Source organism: Epinephelus lanceolatus, chromosome 8, assembly GCF_041903045.1.
Source record: "Epinephelus lanceolatus isolate andai-2023 chromosome 8, ASM4190304v1, whole genome shotgun sequence".
Lineage (NCBI taxonomy): Eukaryota > Metazoa > Chordata > Actinopteri > Perciformes > Serranidae > Epinephelus > Epinephelus lanceolatus.
In genome coordinates this window covers 44,886,457-44,909,645 of record NC_135741.1, presented here as the reverse complement: position 1 = coordinate 44,909,645, position 23,189 = coordinate 44,886,457, and the positions used below count along the sequence as shown (strand labels likewise).

Sequence of the window (23,189 nt, the reverse complement as noted above, 5' to 3'; positions counted from 1 at the left end):
ATCATGTGTATGTGTTCTTGCGTACACACACATCACAGTTTGTTTGTGTGGGTGTGTGCCCTTGTGCACATGCTTATGTTATCTGCTTAAATAGGGTTAGTCAAAAATAGAATATTTAAGCAGATGAGCGGAGCAAAAAAGGTATATATAATAAACCACAAAAAGTACAATACAAGATTGTAAAGTATTAAATAAATATTGAATAAAGTGCCCTGACACCCATAGGTGTCAGGGCACTTTATTCAATATTTACCCATAGGTGTCAGGGCACTTTATTCAATATTTATTTAATACTTTACAATCTTGTATTGTACTTTTTGTGGTTTATTATATATACCTTTTTTGCTTGCCTTATGTTCTTTTCCCTGTAACCCTTTGGATCACGTGACCCACATCACATGTACTTAAGATGGCGTCACCCTGTGTATTTCAAGTCTGACGAAGAGCATCTTGCTTGAAACGTTACTTCTATTTACTAAACACGGTGCAAATAAATGGACTGAACATTGGAGCCCTGCGGTGTGCGAGCTGTTTCTTCTTTACATTTTATGTTTTTTTTCGGCTCAGCACCTGCCCCTTTTTTGTGGTTCGGATGTGCGTGTGGACCTTGTACTCCCTCTATGAAATTGTGAAATATGCTGGCAATCTCAAGCCTCTGTGGGCATGTTTTACATGCATGCACTTAAAAAAATTACAACTCGTGTCCCCCCCAAACTTGTCATCAGATCTGCACCCATAGGTCCCAGGCTGCATCCCATACCTGTGTGCAGGGCAGTCTGCTAAATGAATTGTCCTGCTAAATGAATTTATATTAATAAAGATTATTTTCCATTACTCCTGGTTCCCTTCTCCTTTCATTCGGGTGCATAGTAAATATTCTGTGCTCAGGCTCTCTACATTCTCAGCGTCTGAGACAAGGTTCATTACAATAGCATCAGTCGCCTCCTCCGCTCATAACTCCCGTGGGTGGGACTAGGACGCGAGGAAAGGAAGCGAGTGGGGAAAGGGAGGAGACACGTTAGCCTGATGAAATGCACCCAGTGACATGTACGGATTCAGATTGTGGACTATCTTGTCTGCCTCTTTAAAAGGCGTGGTGACAACGGTACAGTCATACAGAATACTGCGTAGCTAATGAGCTGAGATGCAACTTCCTGAAGTAGAGGTATTTGTTATAACTTCGAGCTCGATCCCAACACGGACAAACAAAAACATACAGAAGCAAGAATATTTGTGATTAATTTGCTTAGGCTCTTGCCAGAAGTGGGCGGGAGGGGGGCGACCGAACAGAAGGCTGTCAGAAGTCAGTGCGCTGACGCCTCCTGCTCTAACGTTAGTGGAGTTAGCTGGATAACGTTATCTTTTCATTATTAGCCGCCCAGTTTGAAAATGGCAGACGAGCTCGCGATCAAGCTCAGCCGTCGGATCCAGATTGAAGAAGGAGCCGAGGATCCTGTTGCTGTGGACATCCCCGGACACCAGAATGGGTCTGAAGACAAACCGAGTACGGCCAGCGCGGACGCGGAGCTGGGTGCTCTGCTGATGCGGAGAGAGGGGCTGAACGAGGGGCTGGGTGAGCCCTGCCAGCCCAGCATGAAGGTCTTCAACCCCTACACAGAGTTCAAAGAGTTCTCCCGACACCAGATCAGAGACATGGAGAAGCTGTTCAAAACGTGAGTATGTGTCAGTCTCGACAAACACTGCTACTCCTGACAAGATGGAGGCTAAATCTTTCAACATGCCTTTAGGCCAAAAAATTCATTTAACAGGGAAGTTCAAGCTTGTTCATATGAGGAAGTTAAGTTGGGCACGACGGTCGCGTAGGTCACTTCTTAATAATAAAATTACCATTTATTTTTTTTAACCACTGAAAAGTAGAGAAAGTACCACAGAATAACACAACACTTGGATTGAAATTAAAGGCCGACTGAGCGGGAATGACTGTTGTTTTTAGTAAAAAATACGATACTGCTTATAATAATAAAATGACCGATAGCTGGGAACTGTTGCTATGATGGTGGGCATTATACTCTATCAGATAAATGATTAATAAGTCAAGTAAAGAACAGATGTAATGATAAGGCAGCTGTAACGCACCAGTTCGGCGGATGTTTGTAGCTTGGTAGATTACAGGGTGCGGACATTATGCAAGTCAGTGATAAGGAAATCATACAACAGGCTTTTATTACAAAGTGTTCTTCTCAGCTCTCTGGCATTTAACTGAAGTGTGATCAGTAATGCCCCCATTAAGCCCATGTACTTTATAAGACCAATTGCATCTTCGTAGTCTAAAACAAAACAAAACAAGAAAAGAACAGAAAAAGAAAAACCTTCATGTTTTGCTGTATGGTGGTTTTTCCAATGAGGCTGTATGTGACATAGGCTGAATCAGATTCGTTTTTGCATATTTCTACTCCTGTTTTTGCTAAGTACTCATTTGTTATTAAAATTTAAGTGATTAATCATTTGATTCCCTTAGGTGGATTTATTAGTAATCATGTAGGAGCAGTGTGTTATGTGGACTTTTATTTGTTTTAGTTATTGACTGGGAGGGTGGTTGGCGTTATTGTAAGCAACAAGATATAACATAATGTAGCCTTTATAATGACTGTGATATGAGCTTAAAAGTAAAGGCAGGAAAAATACCCCCAAAAAGGCCTCGGGCCCAAAGGGTTAAATTGTAATAGTATTAAACTGAAAACTCAACAACACATAGGCTACATAGGTGCTGGACAAGCCCTCATTATTTAGGCATTAAATAAATTATTTTTAATATTATATTAGGCTCCTATAGGCCTATATGTGTGCCAGATTTTTTTAATGACGGTAATGAAATTGATACCATTGCTATTTTTAGATACCGCAGGATACCTGATTACCGTATTATCGCCCGACCCTAGTGAGAGGTGCCAAGCGGACGTAGGGATACTCATGAGCCCCAAGTTGAGTGCTGCTGTGTTGAGGTTCTCCCTAGAGAATGAGAGGGTCACTTGATGCAACTGCGGGTCGCTAAGAGAAGGTCTTTGACTGTTGTTTGTGCATATGCAACAAACAGCAGTACGGAGTACCTGGCCCTCTCGGAGTCTCTGGGGGCTGTCCTGGATGGGGTGTCGGCTGGGGACTCCATAGTTCTTCTGAGGGACTTAAACGTTCACATGGGCAAAGATGCCTCCCGGGTAAAGTCTACTCCAGGGTGCTGGAAAGGACGCTCTGACTAATTGTCGAACCTCGGATACAGGGGGAGCAATGCAGATTCCATCCTGGCCCTGGAACAGTGGACCAGCTCTTTACCCTTGCGAGGCTTCTGGAAGGGTTGTGGGAGTTTGCCCATCCAGTCTACCTGTGCTTTGTGGACTTGGAGAAGGCTTACAGCCACATTCCTCGGGGGGTCTTGTGGTGGGACTACGGAGTACCGGGCTTGCTGCTATGAGCCATCTGGTCCCTGTATGACCAAAGTGAGAACTGTGTATACTATGCATATAATAATAATTTTCCACGTCGATTACCTTAGATGAGGAGGTAGCAAGGGCATCATGAGAACCAGTGAAGAACGTAATGTGACAGGATATTAAATGGTGACATCCATTAGTTACAGAGACAGCAAAAAGTGATATTCAGCTAGATGAATTATAACAATGACATCACATAACTAGAGTCAAATAAGAGTCTGTAAAAACAAATTGCAAAAGTAAGACTATAAATAAGTGCAGGGATTTTTATATACTGTATATTCTTAGTATAAATTGATTATTTTTTGCTCGTTTGTCCATGAATATGTGATGCTTATAAGAAACATTTAAAGCAATGTCAGAGTATTTTTGCTGCTGACAGAGAGGAGAAGAAAAATGTTATATCTGATCATGTCTATCTGACCAAAGTGTTGCATTTATAGTCATGGGAGCCAGTTAACTGTGTGTGGATTATTTTTCTCATAGAAGACAACAGAGAGTATAGTTCCCAACAGAGCATATCACACTATACAATAATTTTTACTAGTCGTCTGTTCATTCTGCTGTTCCTTTAGACATTAACATTTTTTTCTAGCTGAAGAGCTGTAGTCTTAGTCATCCGTTACTCAGATTGACTGGTTTTGTTTTTACATGTGCACGACTTGGGGCTGTTTCTGTGCGATGCTGTACCCAGATTCTTCAGGTTCCTGTCATGTCTAGGCCTGTTCAGATATTTTAAATGCACTACTTACAGACACCCTTTGTACATCTATCTTGGAAGGGTTCAGACCAATCAGACATGCAGTTTGAGCATTTATCTTTTGAGTAAAAACCATTCTAATGTGCAAAGACCATGTCTCTTTATGGAATTGTTGAGTATGATGGGAAGGTAAATGTGTCCCTCATCAAACCAATCATGAACAGATAATCAGACCCTCAGTGTTTACCGCAGTCAGTTAATTATAGGACTATTTACTTACTACTCCTGCCCAGTCCGAAAATGACTGGATCCAATGAAACAAGTTAAACAACTAAAATAATATTTTCCATATTATTAAGCCAGCCACTATATCCTAGCTGTGAGATCTAATGTGGATTTCAGCCCCAGGCTGTTTATGATAATAAAATGATTCTGGTCTGTGCAAGTTTAACTTAAGTTTAATAGGTTTTCACATACAAGGATTGTTTGAGTAATTAAGAAATACTTTTCCAAGTCCAAGTAAAACCCCTCTTTGACATCCCATTTTTTATTACTGAAAAGGAAGAAACAAAGACCACTTGAGGTTGGCTCCAGAAGCCAGTCAATCTCCACAGACCCATGTTAGAATGCCTAGCTTTATTCAGGCTTAACATTATGTATAGTTAAGGGCAGCTGTGAGTGATAGGCTGCCTGCAAGGTGTCCCTAGAGTCTGTGAATCAGATCCACCCTTCACTCCTCCACAGCTCCATCCTCTTGTCCAAATAAGATCACCTCTGGCTGCAAAAATCCAAGATGATGACATCCAAAATGCCAAACTCAAGACTTAACACTGGCAGTCCACAATCTAATGGGTTATATCATGGTAGCTAGGGCTGGGCGGTATGACAAAATTTTCATATCAGGTTTTTTAAAAAAAATCACATCGATTTCATGGTATTTGACGGTGTTTTGCTGGGGTTCGACCCACTTGACATGCTGCTGTGTTGTGCTATGGCCTATTCAAGTAGACCTGTTCTATAGGCCTGGATATGAAGCGTCCGTAGCGCCAAATATAATGGTAGTTTCTAAAGAGCTAAGAGCAAAAAAAATAAATAAATCAGCAGCGACAGTCATATTTTACCCTATATGCAATTAGCACTGGTGGTGCATATAGGGGAAACACTGCTCTTTCTGGTATGAGTTCTCCTGGGTCATCGTGTTCTTCTTCAGCAACGTGTACAGCTGCATCGCTTTCAGGACTCTCTCCGGCAGCCATTCTCGCCTCTAAACCTTTCTTTATGCTCTCACTCTTGCCGGCTCTAGCACGCCTGTGGTGTGCAGCGGTGAAATGGGTCACCACGCACGTTCCAGACGTTGTTTGGGCTATTCAACTGTATTGCGGTTAGGGCTGCACGATTTTAGCTAAAAATAAAATCCCGATTTTTCTCTCTGAAAACTCGATTTTTGATTTTTTTTTTTTTTTTTGTATTCTTCCATCCCAATTGGTTACCTTCCAAATTATTTACTCAGATTTTACCTTCAATACCTATATTTCTTATCATGAAATATTACAACAAGTAGGGCTACATGGCCAATGTAGAAACTGCCCAAACATCACTTTTAATGCTTTTAACATTTTAACAATTTTAGATATATATTTATGAATTACTATGAATTAAGATGAATTACTTATTTATTAACTATTTGTTTATTTATGAACTCTATACCCCCCAGGGCTACATACAAATGAGATGAGAATAAATTATTTCAAATATTTTGTTTTTATTTCAAAAATGATTGAGTAGCCTAAACATGAATGATTCCCCCTTGGGATAAAGTGACTAAACTTCTCTTAAAAAAATAAAAGGTTTTCCTGTCCTCTTAAATAAAGATGAATATTCAAAGTGCAAAACTTTAACATTTTGTAAAATGAAGCTTTAAAAATGTCCTATATCCCTGAGGCAAAAAACACAAACATTAATTGCTATTTGCATGCTATATGCCTAATGGGGGGAAAAAGCACTTGTTCAAAAAAGAAATGTTATTTGCATGCTAAATGATAAAATCACGAGACTCATTTGATTTATCATAAAGAGAAAGGTAGAGGTGCTTCTGTAATGCCAGTCTTACATTGTTTGCCAGCCAGTCAGTCAGTCAGTCAGTCAGTCAGTCAGTCAGCCAGCCAGCCATCCAGTCAGTCAGATTGTTTCAGCCAGCCAGCCAGCCAGCCAGTCAGTCAGATTGTTTCAATCAGCCAGCCAGCCAGCCAGCCAGTCAGTCAGATTGTTTCAGTCACTCATTACATTTGTTAGTCACATTTGCAATTGCAAGATTTTTGCAAGGAACACAAGCCTGTCTACAACATCTGGCTTGAGAGACGCCCTGTGGCATGTTACAATGTTCCCTCCAACACTAAAGTGCCTCTGTGACGGGGCACTCGCAACAAGGATTGAGAGGTATTTCTTGGCTAGCTTGCTGAGCCTGGGGAAATTGTCTTTGTGTTTCTTCCACCACTGAAGTGGATCAGCATCCTCGCTTATCTTAGTGGTCAACAGGTAGGTTTCTAGCTCAGTTCTGATTTGGTCTTCCTCTGACAGGGAGGAAGAGGGCACATCCTTCTGCTGGAAGAAGCTTGCCAAGCTCCTCCTCTTCTTGGGTGCAGGGCCAGGGCCAGTCTGAGCTTCTTCTTCTCCTTCCCGGCGCACCTGCACAGCTGGGCCAGGCTCTGGTGTGGTGTTGTCAGTGGCCAGACGCAGCAGCTCTGTGACAGCTCTGTTCTTAATGGGTTCCACTCTCTCAGGGCAAATGTACGTCATGTGGAACCTGGGATCCATAAGTGAGGCCATGTCCAAGAGTTCGTCTTGGTCAGGGTTACTGTATTTGCCAGTCATGTAACTCAGAATGTTTTCTTTGATAGTTTGTGTGAGCTCAGTGTCATCGTCTGCTGGCTTGAGGAGATTGTTTCTGAACATGCTCAGAGTTGGTTTGATAAAAGAGACAGTCACATAACTCTCCCCAGACAGTGCATCAGTGAAATCTTGCAGTGGTTCAACAGCTTTATTCACCGACTCCAAAACCTCAAGGTCTTGCCAGTTGGGCACGAGGTGCCTGCTTTTCTTCTCTGACCCCAGGACACATGCTATGGCTTTCTCTTGCTCCAGGACACGTTCTATCATCGCTTGTCTGGATCCCCACCTGGTTGGGGACTCGTGATGAGCTGATGAACAGGGAGGCCGAACTTCAGCCAGCTCTCTTTTTCTTTTCCAACTAAGTGAAAAAGAACTGACAACCTCCTTACAGACTCCGATGGCACGATCAATCCGTGGGTTCTTCACACCATTCGCTGTATAAAAAGAAATATAGAGAAAACAAACAAACACTGTAACATCACATGGGACTACATTCATATATATGTTAAGAGGCTAAATATTGATGCATTTAGGATTGACATACATAGTGTGTGTGTCTGTGCGTGTGCGTGTTTGTGTGTGTGATATATGCTATCATATTGATTCATCTAGAAAGCACTACACTTCAGATAAATAAATGCAATCATCCATTGCCATGTTTGACACTTACCAATGGCGTTGTGCAGTTTGTGCCCAAAGCATTGTAGGTTGGGCCACTCATTCAGTCTCAAAGCCCATATTGGTGCCGCTGTCCGTTGTCATACAGACGAGCCGGTCTTCACTCAGGTGCCAGGACTCAAGTGCATCTCTCAACCCCTGGGCGATCTCTTCACCTTTAGTAGTAAATGGTTTCTTTATAAGAAGACAACTCACAGGACTGTACACATGGCAACAGCAAGTTGAATTGCGTGTACAATTTAACATGACTCATGAATCTAAAAGTATACCAATAAAATAAAACAAGAAAAAATGTTAATGTCTACAAGAGCACTGGGACATAACAGGCAAACAGAACCCTTAAGTTACTTTATGGTCCTCTGGGAAGAAGGAGGTCTGTAGCCAGACATGTTCCAAAGTCCACTCGTTGGTGATAAAATGCGCCGTCAAACTCAGGTATGGCTGCATCATTCGGCTGGACCACAGGTCTGTCGTAGCCGAGAAGAATGAGACATCCTCCAGCTGCTTTGTCACTCTAGCACGGGTGGCATTGTACAGACGGGGCAAGAGCATGTTGCTAAAATGGTTGTGGCTTGGTAGCTCGTAGCCGGAGTCTACCACATTCAGCATGTGTTTGAAACCAGTCTTTTCAACAGTATATATCGGGACCATGTCTTTTGCTATGTGAAATGTCACCGCATCTGTAATTCTTTTCCACTTGACGGCTGTCTTGCTTTATGGAACACCACATGAAAATGATGTTGCTAGCGTGACCTGCTTCAGAGCAGGTGGTGTTTTTTCTTTCTCTTGAGCAGCCCACAGAGCAACACACTGCTCCCACTCACTCGAGGTGTTGAAAAAGATTAGTTGTGCTGCTGTCTTTCGTAGCCACGGCTTTCAGACACACTCTACAATGAGGAGTGGTTTGCTCTTCGTCTGCAACTGTGAAGCCATACCACTTCCAGATGACAGACTTGCTCTGATTATCCTAGTTAAAGGGAAATCGATTTTAAGATTTTCTTTTTTTTTTTTTTTAACATCGACCTAACTAAAAAAGGCGATTTCAATTTAAAATTGATTTATCGTGCAGCCCTAATTGCGGTATATGAAAAATTCATATCATAACGAAAATAAAGACTGTTTTTCGGTACAAACCATTATACTGCCCGGCCCTAATGGTAGCTATGTCCATTATTTTATGATAACTCTGCAGTTACACCTCCAAAACACCAGTCGGCAGCGGAGGTTTCTGTTAAGTGCTGTTAAGTTTACTTGATTCAAAACACACATTAAACACACATTAAACATGGCTTAATAGGGATTTCAAACACACAAATCAGGACACATTTTCCCAGGAATACAACATGCTAACGTTATTAGCACAAGCCTGCTGCATTTTACATTGTATAAATTAGCATAGCAACTAGCAAACTTGTCCTCTTCTCATATAAAACCAGGGACAACAGCGACATTAAACAAAGGTAATAGCACACAATTTGGCTCCATTACAACTCACAAGATTCACAGACAAAACACCTGTGATACTAAACACGTTTTCCAAACAAATACAAACTGCTAACATTATTAGCACAAGCCTATGGCATTTTACATTGTATAAATTAGGCTAGTGATGAGTGGAGATTTCCTTTGCTCATATGAAACCTGGATAAATCCCTGAAGGATAAATGACACACAAGACTTGAAATGCTATTTTAGTGGAGGCTTTACTGTCTTCACAATTTATAGTTTCTTATCTGTGAAATAAGGGGGTCTGGCCATTTTTCCGACAGCCCATTGGTCCGACATCCCATTGTTCCGACCATATTAAACCCCTTGTTCTGAAGTCCTGTTGTTCCGAAATCATCATGATGCCCTGTGGTTAAGGTCTGGTTAGGTTTAGGCACAAAAACCACTTGGTTAAGGTTAGGAAAAGATCATGGTGTGGGTTAAAATGAAAAAGAAAGTGGCAAACACATAAGCCGTGAGCCTGCTCCGCCTCAAGCCTTTCTCAGCTGACCCAGAGCCGGTCGTGGCGCACCATCAAGGCAGAAATACGCCGCCGGGAGCCGTTCAGCACCGCGGAAAGCTCCCCACACAACCCCGACCCCAGAGTTAATAACAGGTTATGGTGTTTCATTCTCTCCTCTCTATGACACTTGTATCTCGACCAGTAGCCTACTTTTGTTGCGTTGCTGATCCTCTATGGTACACAAATACAGTAATAATTACATATTGGAACAACGGGACGTTGGACTAATGAGAGGTCGGAACAATGAGAGGTCGAAACAATCCTATGGCACCGAAGTAAGAGTAAATAAAAGCTTTGTTTCCAATGAGGGAAATAGTTTCAGTAATCAGAAACAGACAGGAGGTCTGCATCAGTTAGGTTTTTTGTGTACACAAACTTTGTTGTCACACGTCACACGGGGGTGAAAATAGCCCAGCTGAGAGGCCAAGGCTATTTATACTGGGGTGCAATTAGTTACGCCGTTATGTTATCCAGTCTACATTTGTGACACACAGCCTCTTGCTTCTTGCCTCTTGCCTGTTTATGGTAAGCTCTGTGTGTTATTCACAAACCAGTTAGCCAACAGTTTGCAAGGCTGCGGTACAGATGCAAGCCCAAAACTAGGATAACAACAGGTTTGTGGATATGAGCAAATATCGCAACACCAACCAAAACATTTTACATTAATCATTAATCAATGGACAGCTACATGTAAATTAGACAGAAATCTAGAGTTCTCAACGGGCCCAAAAATTCAACCCGAAACCGAAATGACCCGAGGGACTTGAAGTCCGAAACCAGCCCGGCCCGACATCATCACATACATCACAGGCTTCAACGTCAGCGTGGGGCAGAGCAACCATTGCGCATCATGTAGCGCTGCGCCGCTGCATTTAATGAGCCGCAGCTGCTCTCAACACTTTTCCTGCACCTGAACGCTGACTGACTGACTGAACTTCGCTCACACTTCACAGCAGCATATCTCTTGTTTTAGTATTATTATTTTTTTCGTCAGAACAGAATTCAGCATTCTTTATTTTTATAATTCGCATATTCTTCTTGCTTAATTATTATAGCCCTATTATCATCCCCCTTACACACACACACAGCAGATGATACTTCAACTCGAACACTTTATTAAAAACGGTAACTATAACCTTCAAATATCATCAACATAACATTGAATAATGAATGGATTTGGAATAATCTTAACAGACATGCATATTTTCTTCCTCACAGGCTGCTCAGAAGTGAGAACCATGGACAGCAGCATTGTGTGTTAGTGCTGCTGTCACACCCTCACACAGTGCGCTTCTCTGACAGACACACATTTTTTTTTTCCTCTCTCTCCGCTGTCCGAGCTCGACTCAGCCCGCCCCAATTAACTTAATTAGTCAGCCCAAACAGACCCGACCCGTCAGGCTTATACGGTCGGGCTCAGGCTCGGGTTGAAATTGAGAAATCTACAAATATTAACTTGCCCCTTTACAAATTATTTTATTTATTGTTTTATTTATTTTTTTACATAACAACAAAGACTAAAGTTAATTGTAATTGTTAATCCAGGGCTCAACAATAACGGTTGCCCAATTGCAACCGTTGGGGCAAGTAAAACTCAAGGTCGGGCATGTAAACTAACAACTCACTTGCCCGATCGGGCAAGTTGCTAAAAATAGTAAAAGTTAATAACTAATTGATAAAATAAATGTATTTTAAAACACGCTCCTTTGGCTCTGATGCAGCGGTCTCTCTGCCTGAAGTCACAGGCACATGCTGTGTAACAATGTCCTGCCCACAGCCCCCATTGATTGGTTACATGGCACAAGTGAAGCCAATCAACACTGAAGCCTCTCTACATGCTGCACTGTGTGTGCATGTCCGAAGGCACAGAGCGGCACAGCATATAAGAGGAGAGGAGAGGGCCCTGTCTTACCTTTTTATAAACTAAAGTCATATTATTTTGCGCGACGGACGCTTCATATAATAACATAACAATATACTATTTATGGTGTTATGCCATCGTGTCATTTCTGTCTCTATATGGTCACGCGTTAACAATTCTCCTCTGCTCTCTGTATCACGCACGGCGCAGTTCCGCCACACACACAGGTGAGCACGCTAGAGTGGCTTGGGCTGCATTTTCCTGACCAAACCTGACCTCAAGCCCGGTGCAGTTTGTCAGCTGACAAAGTTATTGTTATGGACAGTGTGTAAATAACCATCAACAGACTGCTGTTACGCACAGACAAACACGCTGCTCCCACAGCAGCGCAGCACAGCACTCTTGGTGCTGAGCTTGTGTTGCGTTCAGGCGTTGTCTCGTAAATAACAACTTCCAGCACTTAAATAGGTCATAGCACAAAACAGCAGCATGTCAAGTGACTTTTTACTTTTATTATATTCAATAAAATTGTATTTTACTGTGTTACTCATTACTGTGCACAAATGTACTGTATGTACTTAGTCCTAAAGAGCCCTTCTGGTGCCAGTAGATACATAGAAACATCCCAGCAGGCTGTGCTTTGCAAGCATACAAAAAAGTTTCACGCATATGAAAATTATTTTTCATGCGTGTGCTTCACCTCCGCTGGTACAACTCCATCCTAGGGGAAACACTGCTGTGTGCGTTTTATGCAACAGGTGGATGTGGTAGTCTACCGGTAGAGTAGAGAGAGAGCTAAGTAGCGTTTAAGTAGAGTAGAGCAGGGGTCCGTTTCACAAAGCAGGTTTAGTGAAAACTCAGAGCCTGTTAACCCTGAAATGAGGGGAAACTCTTGAGTTTTCCGTTTCAAAAAGGGAGGTAACTCAAACCAGAGAAAGAGGGGTAACTCTAGCCTGTTTCAGAGAGAGAGGTAACTTAAAGAGGCAACAGAAGGATTCAGGTTTTTTTTTAGCTTGGCGCCACCTAGCGTCAGCAGTGTTGCTCGCACTGTCGCAAAGACCAAATTGACCGTGGAGATCAGAGATAATCAATAAAATGTAGGCTGTAAAGGCACCAATATACCTCTGTGTATATGTAGAATGAGAAGGTGTGTGGACACTACTAAATAAATGAGTAAAGAGACAGAGCAACAGTTATCAGATTTATCTGAAGAAAAAACAAATAGTAATGCAAATAATTATACCAAAATGCACAGTACCAGTACAAACAACTCACAGTAAATGATACCAATATGTACAGTATCAGTACAACAACAGTAGACACGTAAGGGATAATGTATCGTGGGCCGGTGACTGTTGAAAAATAACTCCCGACAGGGGAATGGAACCCCAACGCGCAGCGGAGTTATTTTTCAACGGTCACCGGCTCACTATACATTATCCCGCTTAGAACATGGCTTACTACTAAAACATTCAATTGTTAGAACTGGCATCAATATTATAAAACTGCTGACAGAGTGTACTGACAGAGGAGAGGCGTTCACCAGACAAACAGGAGCGGAGGAGAGGATTTTACTCCACTCTGTGCCCAGTAGCTGCAGCGGCGGCAGCAGGGGGCGGGGGTGGGGGGTAATCACTGTCCAAGGGCTGCCGTAGAATGGCAGTGAGGATGTCAGCCAACCAACACTTGCTACCCAGTCCCTGGTCGCGGCGATTTGCGATGCTGGCCAGCTAGGAATTAACTAGCAGCCAGTACAGTACAGTCCTCTCTCGGCTAACGTTAGCTAACATTTAGCCGTGTTACTTACTGATCCATTAGAAAGAAAGCTAGCAGGACACCGGTGTTGAAGCCTCTTTGGTCACGGAGCTCCCTCCATCTCTTGAACGCCTGACTGAGGTTTACTCTTGTTTTTCCTCTTCTTTTATCACTCTCCTTTTTGTGCATCCTCGCCTCCTCAGACAGATTAGCTCGTTTTATTCTGGGAGGCCGTTTTTCACTTATCTCCAAACTTTGTCTGTCTGCCATTGTGCTCCTGACTCAACTATCTCATGCCCCGGCCAGTTCCTCATAAGGACCAGCTCTAGTCCCTGCTGAAAAAAGTCAGAGAAACCATTAGGCATATTCTGTTGGTTTCTAATGGTTTTGTAATGGTTTCTAATGGCTACTTATGTTTTCCTAATGGTTCGGTTTGTTTTTCTAATGGGATTCTATTATCTCCCACACAAATACACAGAACTTTAACTGGTCCGTACTAATGATTCCTACAGGAGTCTAATGGTTCCTACAGGTGTTTCTATACCAGTCTAATGGTCACTATACAGTGGTCACTACAGGGTGTAGTGGTCTCTAATGGTTCCTAATGTGATGGAGGAACACAGATGTTATAGCCTTCTTTGGCAATCACATCTGTGTGATTTCTAGTGGGTCGTTGTGTAGGATATGTAGTATGTTTGTAGATTGCAGTGTTAAGTGATTTCATTAAATACATCCCAGCCAACACGTCCAAGTGGGGCCCACATGGGATTTACTTGGGTTACATGGGCTTTAACTGGGCATGGGCTCAGAGTGGGCTTTTAAGTGGGTTGGTGTTGCACCCCATATGGGCATCCCAGAAGAATATACATGGGCGAGACATGGGCATCCTAGTTGGCCAGCACATATGGGAACCAGATGGGTCCCAACTGGGCCATAGCCTATTGTGAAATGAGCTGTAAATTTAATTGTTTTAGGTAAAATAATATTGTTATATACTGCTGTATTATTGACACTTAAGGTGTCATCAAAATGTTTTGGTATTTAAGCCACTATAATGTGAGGTAAAAAAAAAAAAAAAAGAAAAAAAGAAAAACTTGAATAAACTCAACCACAGCCGTAGATAGCCTATCTGCTCTTTAAAATAGCCAGTGCATTGTTTTTATAAACAGTGTGTGCGCGTGTGTGTGGTGGGGGTTGTCACGGAAATGAGAGAAAGTAATCTCGCGATAACCGCAGATGACTCATTCATTCTGGAGTTGCCGCTCAGGATCAGCGCCTAAAATATTTCAACGGTTGAAGAGGAGTTTTGAGTTGGGCCAAACAGTGTCGAAGGTAAGTCCTGACTAACAAACAACACTATAGAACTGAAAATAGCACTGTGTAAACCTAAAAGTTTGTTCAACTACTTTTTTCCCTTTAGCGACGTTCTTGGCTAGGTGGCTAAACGTCCGTTAGCTAGCATGCTATGACTGAAATGAGTTTAACCTGTAATGTCCTAACTTGCCAATGTAGACTCACTAACGTTAATTATGTTAGAACAACTGTCAGACAATCGACGCTCGTATCTAGAGGTTTTTTTTTCCAAACATAGGTTTGACAACAATTAATTTTCACGTAGTCACGAAAAAGTACTACATTACCCATAATCCCAACGTCTACCAGCGGGGTCTGTGATTGGCTAAACTCTTTTTTACCCGCGAACGGTGTTTCCGTTTCCGCTAGGAGGCTCGCATGTTGGCTAACGTCATGACGATTCGTAATGCGTTTTATGGCACAGTGAGTATGATTTCCTATGCTATATGTACACAGACATAGAACAACAGATACTATAACACAGTGCCACGCATGCGTTAGCAACGTAGATATGCCGTCATAACGCCGAACGTTAACTTCGTGACAGTTAGTGAGCAACTCTGTATGTTGAATCCATGTATGGTTTGATCTTTCATTATTCCGTTTCAAAACAAAATCAGAAAAATAAGAAAATGGGTCCGTTTTCCCGTCTTGAAACCAAAACGGAAAACTGAAAATGAAAAACTGTGTTTTTCTGTAGGAGAACAGGGTGGAGACTAGCAGAGTCACAAGTAGCTGCAGTTTTCACAGTGGGACTGTTGAGTCACATTATTAAGATTTAACAATTTAATTTTTTTTTCAGGCGAGAAAGCAACCATATCGATTGCCCATATGCTGTTAGCTTATCCAAATAACGCCTGTTTGTAAATCTGCTGTGACGTTTTTGGACACGTGAAAAGCCGTGACTGACCGGTGTTTCGGGTTAACAGGTGACCGGTTCATGGACGTGCGTTGTCATGGCAAAGGCAGAAACAACTGCGCTGGCTGTCCAACATGGCGGAGTCTGAAGCGTAAAAAACATCATAAACTTACCCATCTCCAAATAAACATTCCATAAATCATCATCATTTCATTTCCTATATTGTTTCCCCCGTCTTCTGTCTATATCTAAAAATCCAAGTTAATAACAAACTGACACTGTTGTGGCTTAGATCATTTAATTAATTACTGAGAAGTGAATATGTGCACGGAATGTTTCTAATGCTATTTATTTATTCTCAACACAACATCAGTGTTGTTTTGAGCACACTGTTCATTGATCATCAGTGTCATAAAGCAACTGCATTGGGAACACTTAACACTCGCTCCTAAATATAATCTTGTGCCGCTTTGACTTTTAATGATAAAATAGCAAAGACCGCTTTGAGTAGCTTGATCTTCATTTCTGATCCATCACCTGATAAGCTCACCTTGACAAAGTGCCTCGAATTAGACAATAACGAGCCTCATTCTTATGCTCTTTCTGGATGTCACTTACAGGGAGTTTGAAAAAAAATTCCCTCACCAAAGACATAACAAGGAAAGATGCGGAAAAAGCAGTGCCAAAATGGCTGATTGGTGCCAGGGACAGGGGATGCAACCGTGCCATGAGAGCACATGGAGGAGAGCAAAACCGGTAAGTCACAAAATATGCAAGATATAAATGACAGACACAGTGCTCAGTGCTTTTTCTACACTCTTTAATTTTTATTTTTTTATAGTGTTTGCTGTGTTCATGATCACGGTGTGAATTTTGGCATCAAAACAAATACGGCACTTAAAGGTTTAAAAATATAAAAATTAAGGAATATTTTTTATTTATAGTTAGGAGTCATGTTTGCTACAAGAATGATCACCCCAAGCCCTCCTTGTGCCGCTTTGATTTTTAATGATAAAATAGCAAAGACAGCTTTGAGTAGCTTGATCTTCATTTCTGATCCATCACCTAATAAGTTCACCTTGACAGAGTGCCTCGAATTAGACAATAACGAGCCTCACTCTTTTGCTCTTTCTGGATGTCACTTACAGGGAGTTTGAAAAAAAAAAAATCCCTCACCAAAGACATGGGGATAAACATTGTTTTGTTGGATTAATTCCTCTGGAATTACACAAACAAATGTTGTTTTTTCTTCAAACTTGGTGGAGGCGTGTAGCATGGGCCAACGCAGAACCCCTTAAAAGGGGAATTATGGTTTGGATTCTTCAACCAATTATTGGTGTGGATCCGAATCACATCAAGGGGTGTGCTCTCTGTGCACCATTTTTAGTTGGGCATGAAGGGGTTAATTTCTGAACAGTGGTTAATACCTGAAAATGCTCAAGGGGTAATCACTGAATACCCTCCTGTATTTTGCAGAGGTACCCCCAGGCTATAACAGCAGAGAAAAAACTTAATCCGACAAAACAAGATTCATGAAAAAATCTGGCTTTGTCTCACGGACTCATAGAGCGGGTCGTTTATCAACCAAAGGGTTAGTGGTTCGAATCCCGGCTCTGTTGTCCACATGTCAGTGTCCTTGAGCATGACACTTAACCCCCATGTTATTCCTATGGGCCAAATAGTAAATGGACTGCACTTACATAGTGCTTTTTCCACCAGCTGAGGCATTCAAGCAGTTTACAATGGCCTCTCATTCACCCATTCACACACACACACACACACTCACACACCAATGGCGGGAGCTGCCATGCAAGGTGCTAACCTGCGTTACCATCAGGGCCACAGTCACCCCAAACTGATGTGTTGTGGGCTGCAGTGCACACTAGCTACCTTTGCTTTGGTTCGTAATGAGATGACCATTGCAAAGTGCTTAAGGTGTTTGAAAAAGAGAGCCTACCTTTTTCAAGGGTGTCAGTTGTCAGATAATTCAATATGATTGTTGCAAAGAGAGGCTTATTCCTTAAAGGGAAAGTATGGTTTTTAGCACCCTGAGCCCTATTTTCCCATCTACTTTTATCTAAATGAGTGGTGGGATTTTCAGTATTTGCAGTTGCTCCAGGACAAGGCGAGGGACTGCAGGTCCAAAGCTTGTTTCAGTGTATTCCAGTGGGGCAATTGAAAATGTCAATATGTTACATTTTCCCTCGCCTTGTCCTGGAGCAATTGCAAATATTGAAAATCCCACCACTCATTTAGATAAAAGTAGATGGGAAAATAGGGTCCAGGGTGCTAAAAACCATACTTCCCCTTTTAAGTCTTGAAATGTTCTTGAAATTCCTATGTCTTGAAAGTCAGGCTGTGACTAAAATATGAATATTTTTGTCTCTTTTTTTTTCTTTTTCTATTCCTCTCCAGGGAAAACTAAAAGACACTTGAACTGCTGAGTGACTAAACTGCTATCCCTACAGACACCTCGACTTCATCTCCCTCCAGGGATGCTGGAAGGTTTTTTTAGTGGGGGTTGTGCTGTCTACACCCCACTTCCCTTGTCCCTGTCTCCCTCCCATATTTGTCTGTTTATATTTGTTCAATATGTTTTAACTTCATTCTTGATGGTTTATGTTCTGAAAAAATGTAATTAAAATGACAAACTGCAATAAGTTGTCACGCCCCATATGTCCTGTTCCCAAATCGGAGGGGAAAATATCCGAATACATACACAATTACACATATGTATAGAGATGTCTCTGGTGCCCAGTGTTAGGACTCTGCTATGATTTTTGTTGCAGCAGTAGGTTTCTCAGTATGTTTTTCTAATAGTTTTAGATCCTAATGGGACCAGTTTTCTAATGGTTTTAGCTCCTAATGGAACCAGTAGCTTTCTAGTGGTATTGCATTCTAATGGAACCAGTAGCTTTCTAGTGGTATTGCATTCTAATGGAACCAGTAGCTTTCTAGTGGTATTACATTCTAATAGGACCAGTAGGTTTCTAATGGTTTAACATCCTAATGGGACCATTAGGTCTCTAATGGTTTTATATCCTAATGGTTTCTTCTAATGGTTCCTAATGGGGTTCCAATTCCCATTAGACCATTAGGAACCATCAGAAACCTAATGGTTCCTAATGTTTTTTTTCTAATGGTATTCTACTGGATTTTTCAGCAGGGGTCCCTGATTGGCTGACCGACCAGTTTGGCAATACATAACGTATTTCCTGCCATAAAGCAGATTTTTTCCGTGAAAATTCGTCCCCGGTGGCAGAAGCTTATTGCAAAGATTGCAAGGCCATTAAGTAACCTATGTAAATGCTGATAGTCTGATTTTACTGTGTATACTACCCTGTGCAACCCACATTATTTACATAATGGTATACAGTACAGGCCAAAAGTTTGGACACACCTTCTCATTCAATGCGTTTTCTTTATTTTCATGACTGTTTACATTGTAGATTCTCACTGAAGGCATCAAAACTATGAATGAACACATGTGGAGTTATGTACTTAACAAAAAAAGGTGAAATAACTGAAAACATGTTTTATATTCTAGTTTCTTCAAAATAGCCACCCTTTGCTCTGATTACTGCTTTGCACACTCTTGGCATTCTCTCCATGAGCTTCAAGAGGTAGTCACCTGAAATGGTTTCCACTTCACAGGTGTGCCTTATCAGGGTTAATTAGTGGAATTTCTTGCTTTATCAATGGGGTTGGGACCATCAGTTGTGTTGTGCAGAAGTCAGGTTAATACACAGCCGACAGCCCTATTGGACAACTGTTAAAATTCATATTATGGCAAGAACCAATCAGCTAACTAAAGAAAAACCAGTGGCCATCATTACTTTAAGAAATGAAGGTCAGTGAGTCCGGAAAATTGCAAAAACTTTAAATGTGTCCCCAAGTGGAGTCGCAAAAACCATCAAGCGCTACAACAAAACTGGCACACATGAGGACCGACCCAGGAAAGGAAGACCAAGAGTCACCTCTGCTTCTGAGGATAAGTTCATCCGAGTCACCAGCCTCAAAAATCGCAAGTTAACAGCAGCTCAGATCAGAGACCAGATGAATGCCACACAGAGTTCTAGCAGCAGACCCATCTCTAGAACAACTGTTAAGAGGAGACTGCGCCAATCAGGCCTTCATGGTCAAATAGCTGCTAGGAAACCACTGCTAAGGAGAGGCAACAAGCAGAAGAGATTTGTTTGGGCCAAGAAACACAAGGAATGGACATTAGACCAGTGGAAATCTGTGCTTTGGTCTGATGAGTCCAAATTTGAGATCTTTGGTTCCAACTGCCGTGTCTTTGTGAGACGCAGAAAAGGTGAACGGATGGATTCCACATGCCTGGTTCCCACTGTGAAGCATGGAGGAGGAGGTGTGATGGTGTGGGGGTGTTTTGCTGGTGACACTGTTGGGGATTTATTCAAAATTGAAGGCACACTGAACCAGCATGGCTACCACAGCATCCTGCAGCAACATGCCATCCCATCCGGTTTGCGTTTAGTTGGACGATCATTTATTTTTCAACAGGACAATGACCCCAAACACACCTCCAGGCTGTGTAAAGGCTATTTGACCAAGAAGGAGAGTGATGGAGTGCTGCGGCAGATGACCTGGCCTCCACAGTCACCGGACCTGAACCCAATCGAGATGGTTTGGGGTGAGCTGGATCGCAGAGTGAAGGCAAAGGGGCCAACAAGTGCTAAACACCTCTGGGAACTCCTTCAAGACTGTTGGAAAACCATTTCAGGTGACTACCTCTTGAAGCTCATGGAGAGAATGCCAAGAGTGTGCAAAGCAGTAATCAGAGCAAAGGGTGGCTATTTTGAAGAAACTAGAATATAAAACATGTTTTCAGTTATTTCACCTTTTTTTGTTAAGTACATAACTCCACATGTGTTCATTCATAGTTTTGATGCCTTCAGTGAGAATCTACAATGTAAATAGTCATGAAAATAAAGAAAACGCATTGAATGAGAAGGTGTGTCCAAACTTTTGGCCTGTACTGTATATAGGCAAAAATGCTGTCTGTTGCTTCTTTAAGCTCTCGGTCAGTTACTGTAGTAACAGACTCTATGAACCTAACCTGGTCGGGACCAGGTTTTTCTCAATGAACCTCGAGTTTCTCTCTGTCTCTGCCCTCTTTCAGAGCCACACACTCCATCTGATTTCCTCATTCATTCAGTCAGCAGGTGAGTTTTGGCGTAGCCTAGTTCTGCTGTCTGTGATTTAAAAAAATCATTAAAAAAATCAGAGTCAGTATACTAGAAGTCCATTAGGCACAGTAGGTGGCGACTTTTTTCACTAACATGGCATGTCCTTTTGATAACGATCCCGTGGATGAAGGTGCAGCATTACTGTGCAGAGAATTAAATATTCGTCGGGAGATGGTTATCAGACCATAGATGTTCTAGCATTTCCAGACAATTATCTTTTTGGGCTGTACCGTTTCATGTCACAGTCCATCATCTACATACACAACCTAATACGTCCTTACATTTGCAAAATTACCAATCGTAGTCATGCTCTCACATCCCAGGAGATATTGTGTGTTGCGCTGCGTTTCTTTACAAATGGAAGTTTTTTGTACAAGGTCGGAGATGCTGAGCACTTGAGTAAGGCAAGTAGATACCGCTGGACCTGGGAAACGCATCTGCTTGCATACGCGTTCCCCAGGCCCCACGGGCTTTGACCCCTAACAAGCTTCGTTTCCACTGAGGGAAAAGGTGTCCGTATACAGCAGGAAATAATGGATTAATCCTGGAAAGCTATTGATGTAGCACTTTTCTCCATATGAAAGTAACATGGTGATTATTTGACCAATGAGAATTTGGTTGGACAAGAGCATATCGACCAAATAATCGACCAGTTGACCAGGAGACTACAGCCCTGGTAAACAGACATCTCAAAACCTGGATAAATTAAACCAAAACTCTGCAAGGCTTCTAAGTGGTGCAGCATGCACATGGCTGAAGGTGTGAATTCTCTTTCAGCTCTGTAGCCAAGCCATAATGAAAGAGTTGTCTACTTGATTCTGTCCAGGTATGATGCTGGGAAAGACAACTACATTGACCTGATGGAGCTGAAGCTGATGATGGAGAAGCTTGATGCTCCACAGACACACATCGGCTTGAAGAACATGATCAAGGAGGTGGATGAGGACCTGGACAACAAGCTCAGCTTCAGAGAGGTAAACCAAGAAAACCAGCTTAGAATCAGTCAGAGGATGTGATGTTCTTTCTGTCCTTATTCACGTCTCTCTGTTCCTCCTGTCCTTCTCAGTTCTTACTCATCTTCAGGAAGGCAGCAGCAGGTGAGCTGGCAGAGGACAGTGGCCTCAGTGTCCTTGCTCGCCTCTCTGAAATCGATGTCTCCGCAGAGGGGGTCAAAGGAGCCAAGACCTTCTTTGAAGCCAAAGTAAGTAGAAGTGACTTCTTCTACAAGATTTTAAATGTTTCCATACAGTCTTTACACTAATTTAAGAGTTTAGGAGGTGAAGAGATGCAGTCATACCCTTTAAATGAGAGTAGAAAAAACATTCCCATTTAAGTCAACATAGCAAGATGGTCATTTTTGTTGTGTGTGCAACCGCAGTTAATGGGCTAATGTCTGTATTAACAAACTAACTTATGGCAAGTTGCCGGCAAGTTGTTGTAATGACCAAGCAAGCAAACGATGAGAGTCGCCACAATTTTCTTTACATTTCGATCCCTTCTGGATCTTCCAGAAATGTTCCCTAAGGCCACAGTGGCCTTGATGCCCCGCCTGCACTGTCCCAGGTGATTTTGCGGTTTTCTCCTCTGCCTCTTTCCTGTCAGCACGGCTTTGACACCTACGTCTGTTGAGAAAAAAATAATGCGATGACATTCTGGATTCTTATTGGGCAACAACAAATGAGACGATGCGTACATCACCAGTGGGGGGTTTGATTCGAGCCTGGCATGAACCACTCAGACGGGCTATAATGACAGTTTGACACCAATCTATCACCGCCAACCACGAGACTTCATCAAACGCCCGGGCAGGGATCGGTACCGAGACCCAGTATTAAACAACCCAAGGCAAGTTTAATCAACACCGTAATAACAGTAAGCTCCGCCATTATCGGCGTTACTTTTTAAAGTTTCAGTTTCATCATCATTCTGCAGCCTCTCTCCTGCTCTCTGCATGTCACCCCTCACAGCGCGCGCACACACACAGACACACAAACTCAGCAGCAGAGAGGCCGCGGTGCAGATGAGGGGAATATAACTTCAAGATTACTCTAGTTAACGACAACTACACTTGTTACTGTGAGTAGCCTAAGTGCAATAAAACCTCTGCCAGTCAAGCCAATACTTTATCAATACATGTGATCAGCATGTAGAAAGACATATTTCAACCCGCTCTGTCCGCAGTCTCTCATTCACCGCTATTATGATTTATGATCGCGGTCGACACAAGCACATCGCGATCACAGTGCTAACAGCAAAGTGTTAAAGACTTAAAACTAAAATGAAAGCTGTCTGTATGTAGGCTAACACTTTATCTGAACGTGTACCTGAGGCTGTCGACCTGCAGACAGTGAGTGTCCTCAGTAGAGGAGGGACAGAGAGCAGGATGAATGACTGATACTGATGTCTGTCTTCATGCTGAGATAACGT

The 23,189-nt window shown here is 42.3% G+C and overlaps 1 protein-coding gene across 3 annotated transcripts in view; it reads left to right on the top strand.

Moving 5' to 3' along the window:
• The first annotated feature begins 1,100 nt into the window (after positions 1–1,100).
• The window catches only part of efhd2 (EF-hand domain family, member D2), a 74,069-nt gene continuing 51,980 nt past the window's right edge, over positions 1,101–23,189 (top strand). Inside the window, exons 1-3 of one of the 3 annotated variants that reach the window (XM_078170351.1) lie at positions 1,101–1,673; positions 21,589–21,736; positions 21,829–21,963. In XM_078170351.1, coding sequence (XP_078026477.1) covers positions 1,390–1,673; positions 21,589–21,736; positions 21,829–21,963 — 567 coding nt within the window. In that variant the 5' untranslated portion in view covers positions 1,101–1,389. The remainder of the gene's footprint in view (positions 1,674–21,588; positions 21,737–21,828; positions 21,964–23,189) is intronic. The other 2 variants (XM_033628972.2, XM_033628970.2) reach the window with 2 other exon arrangements.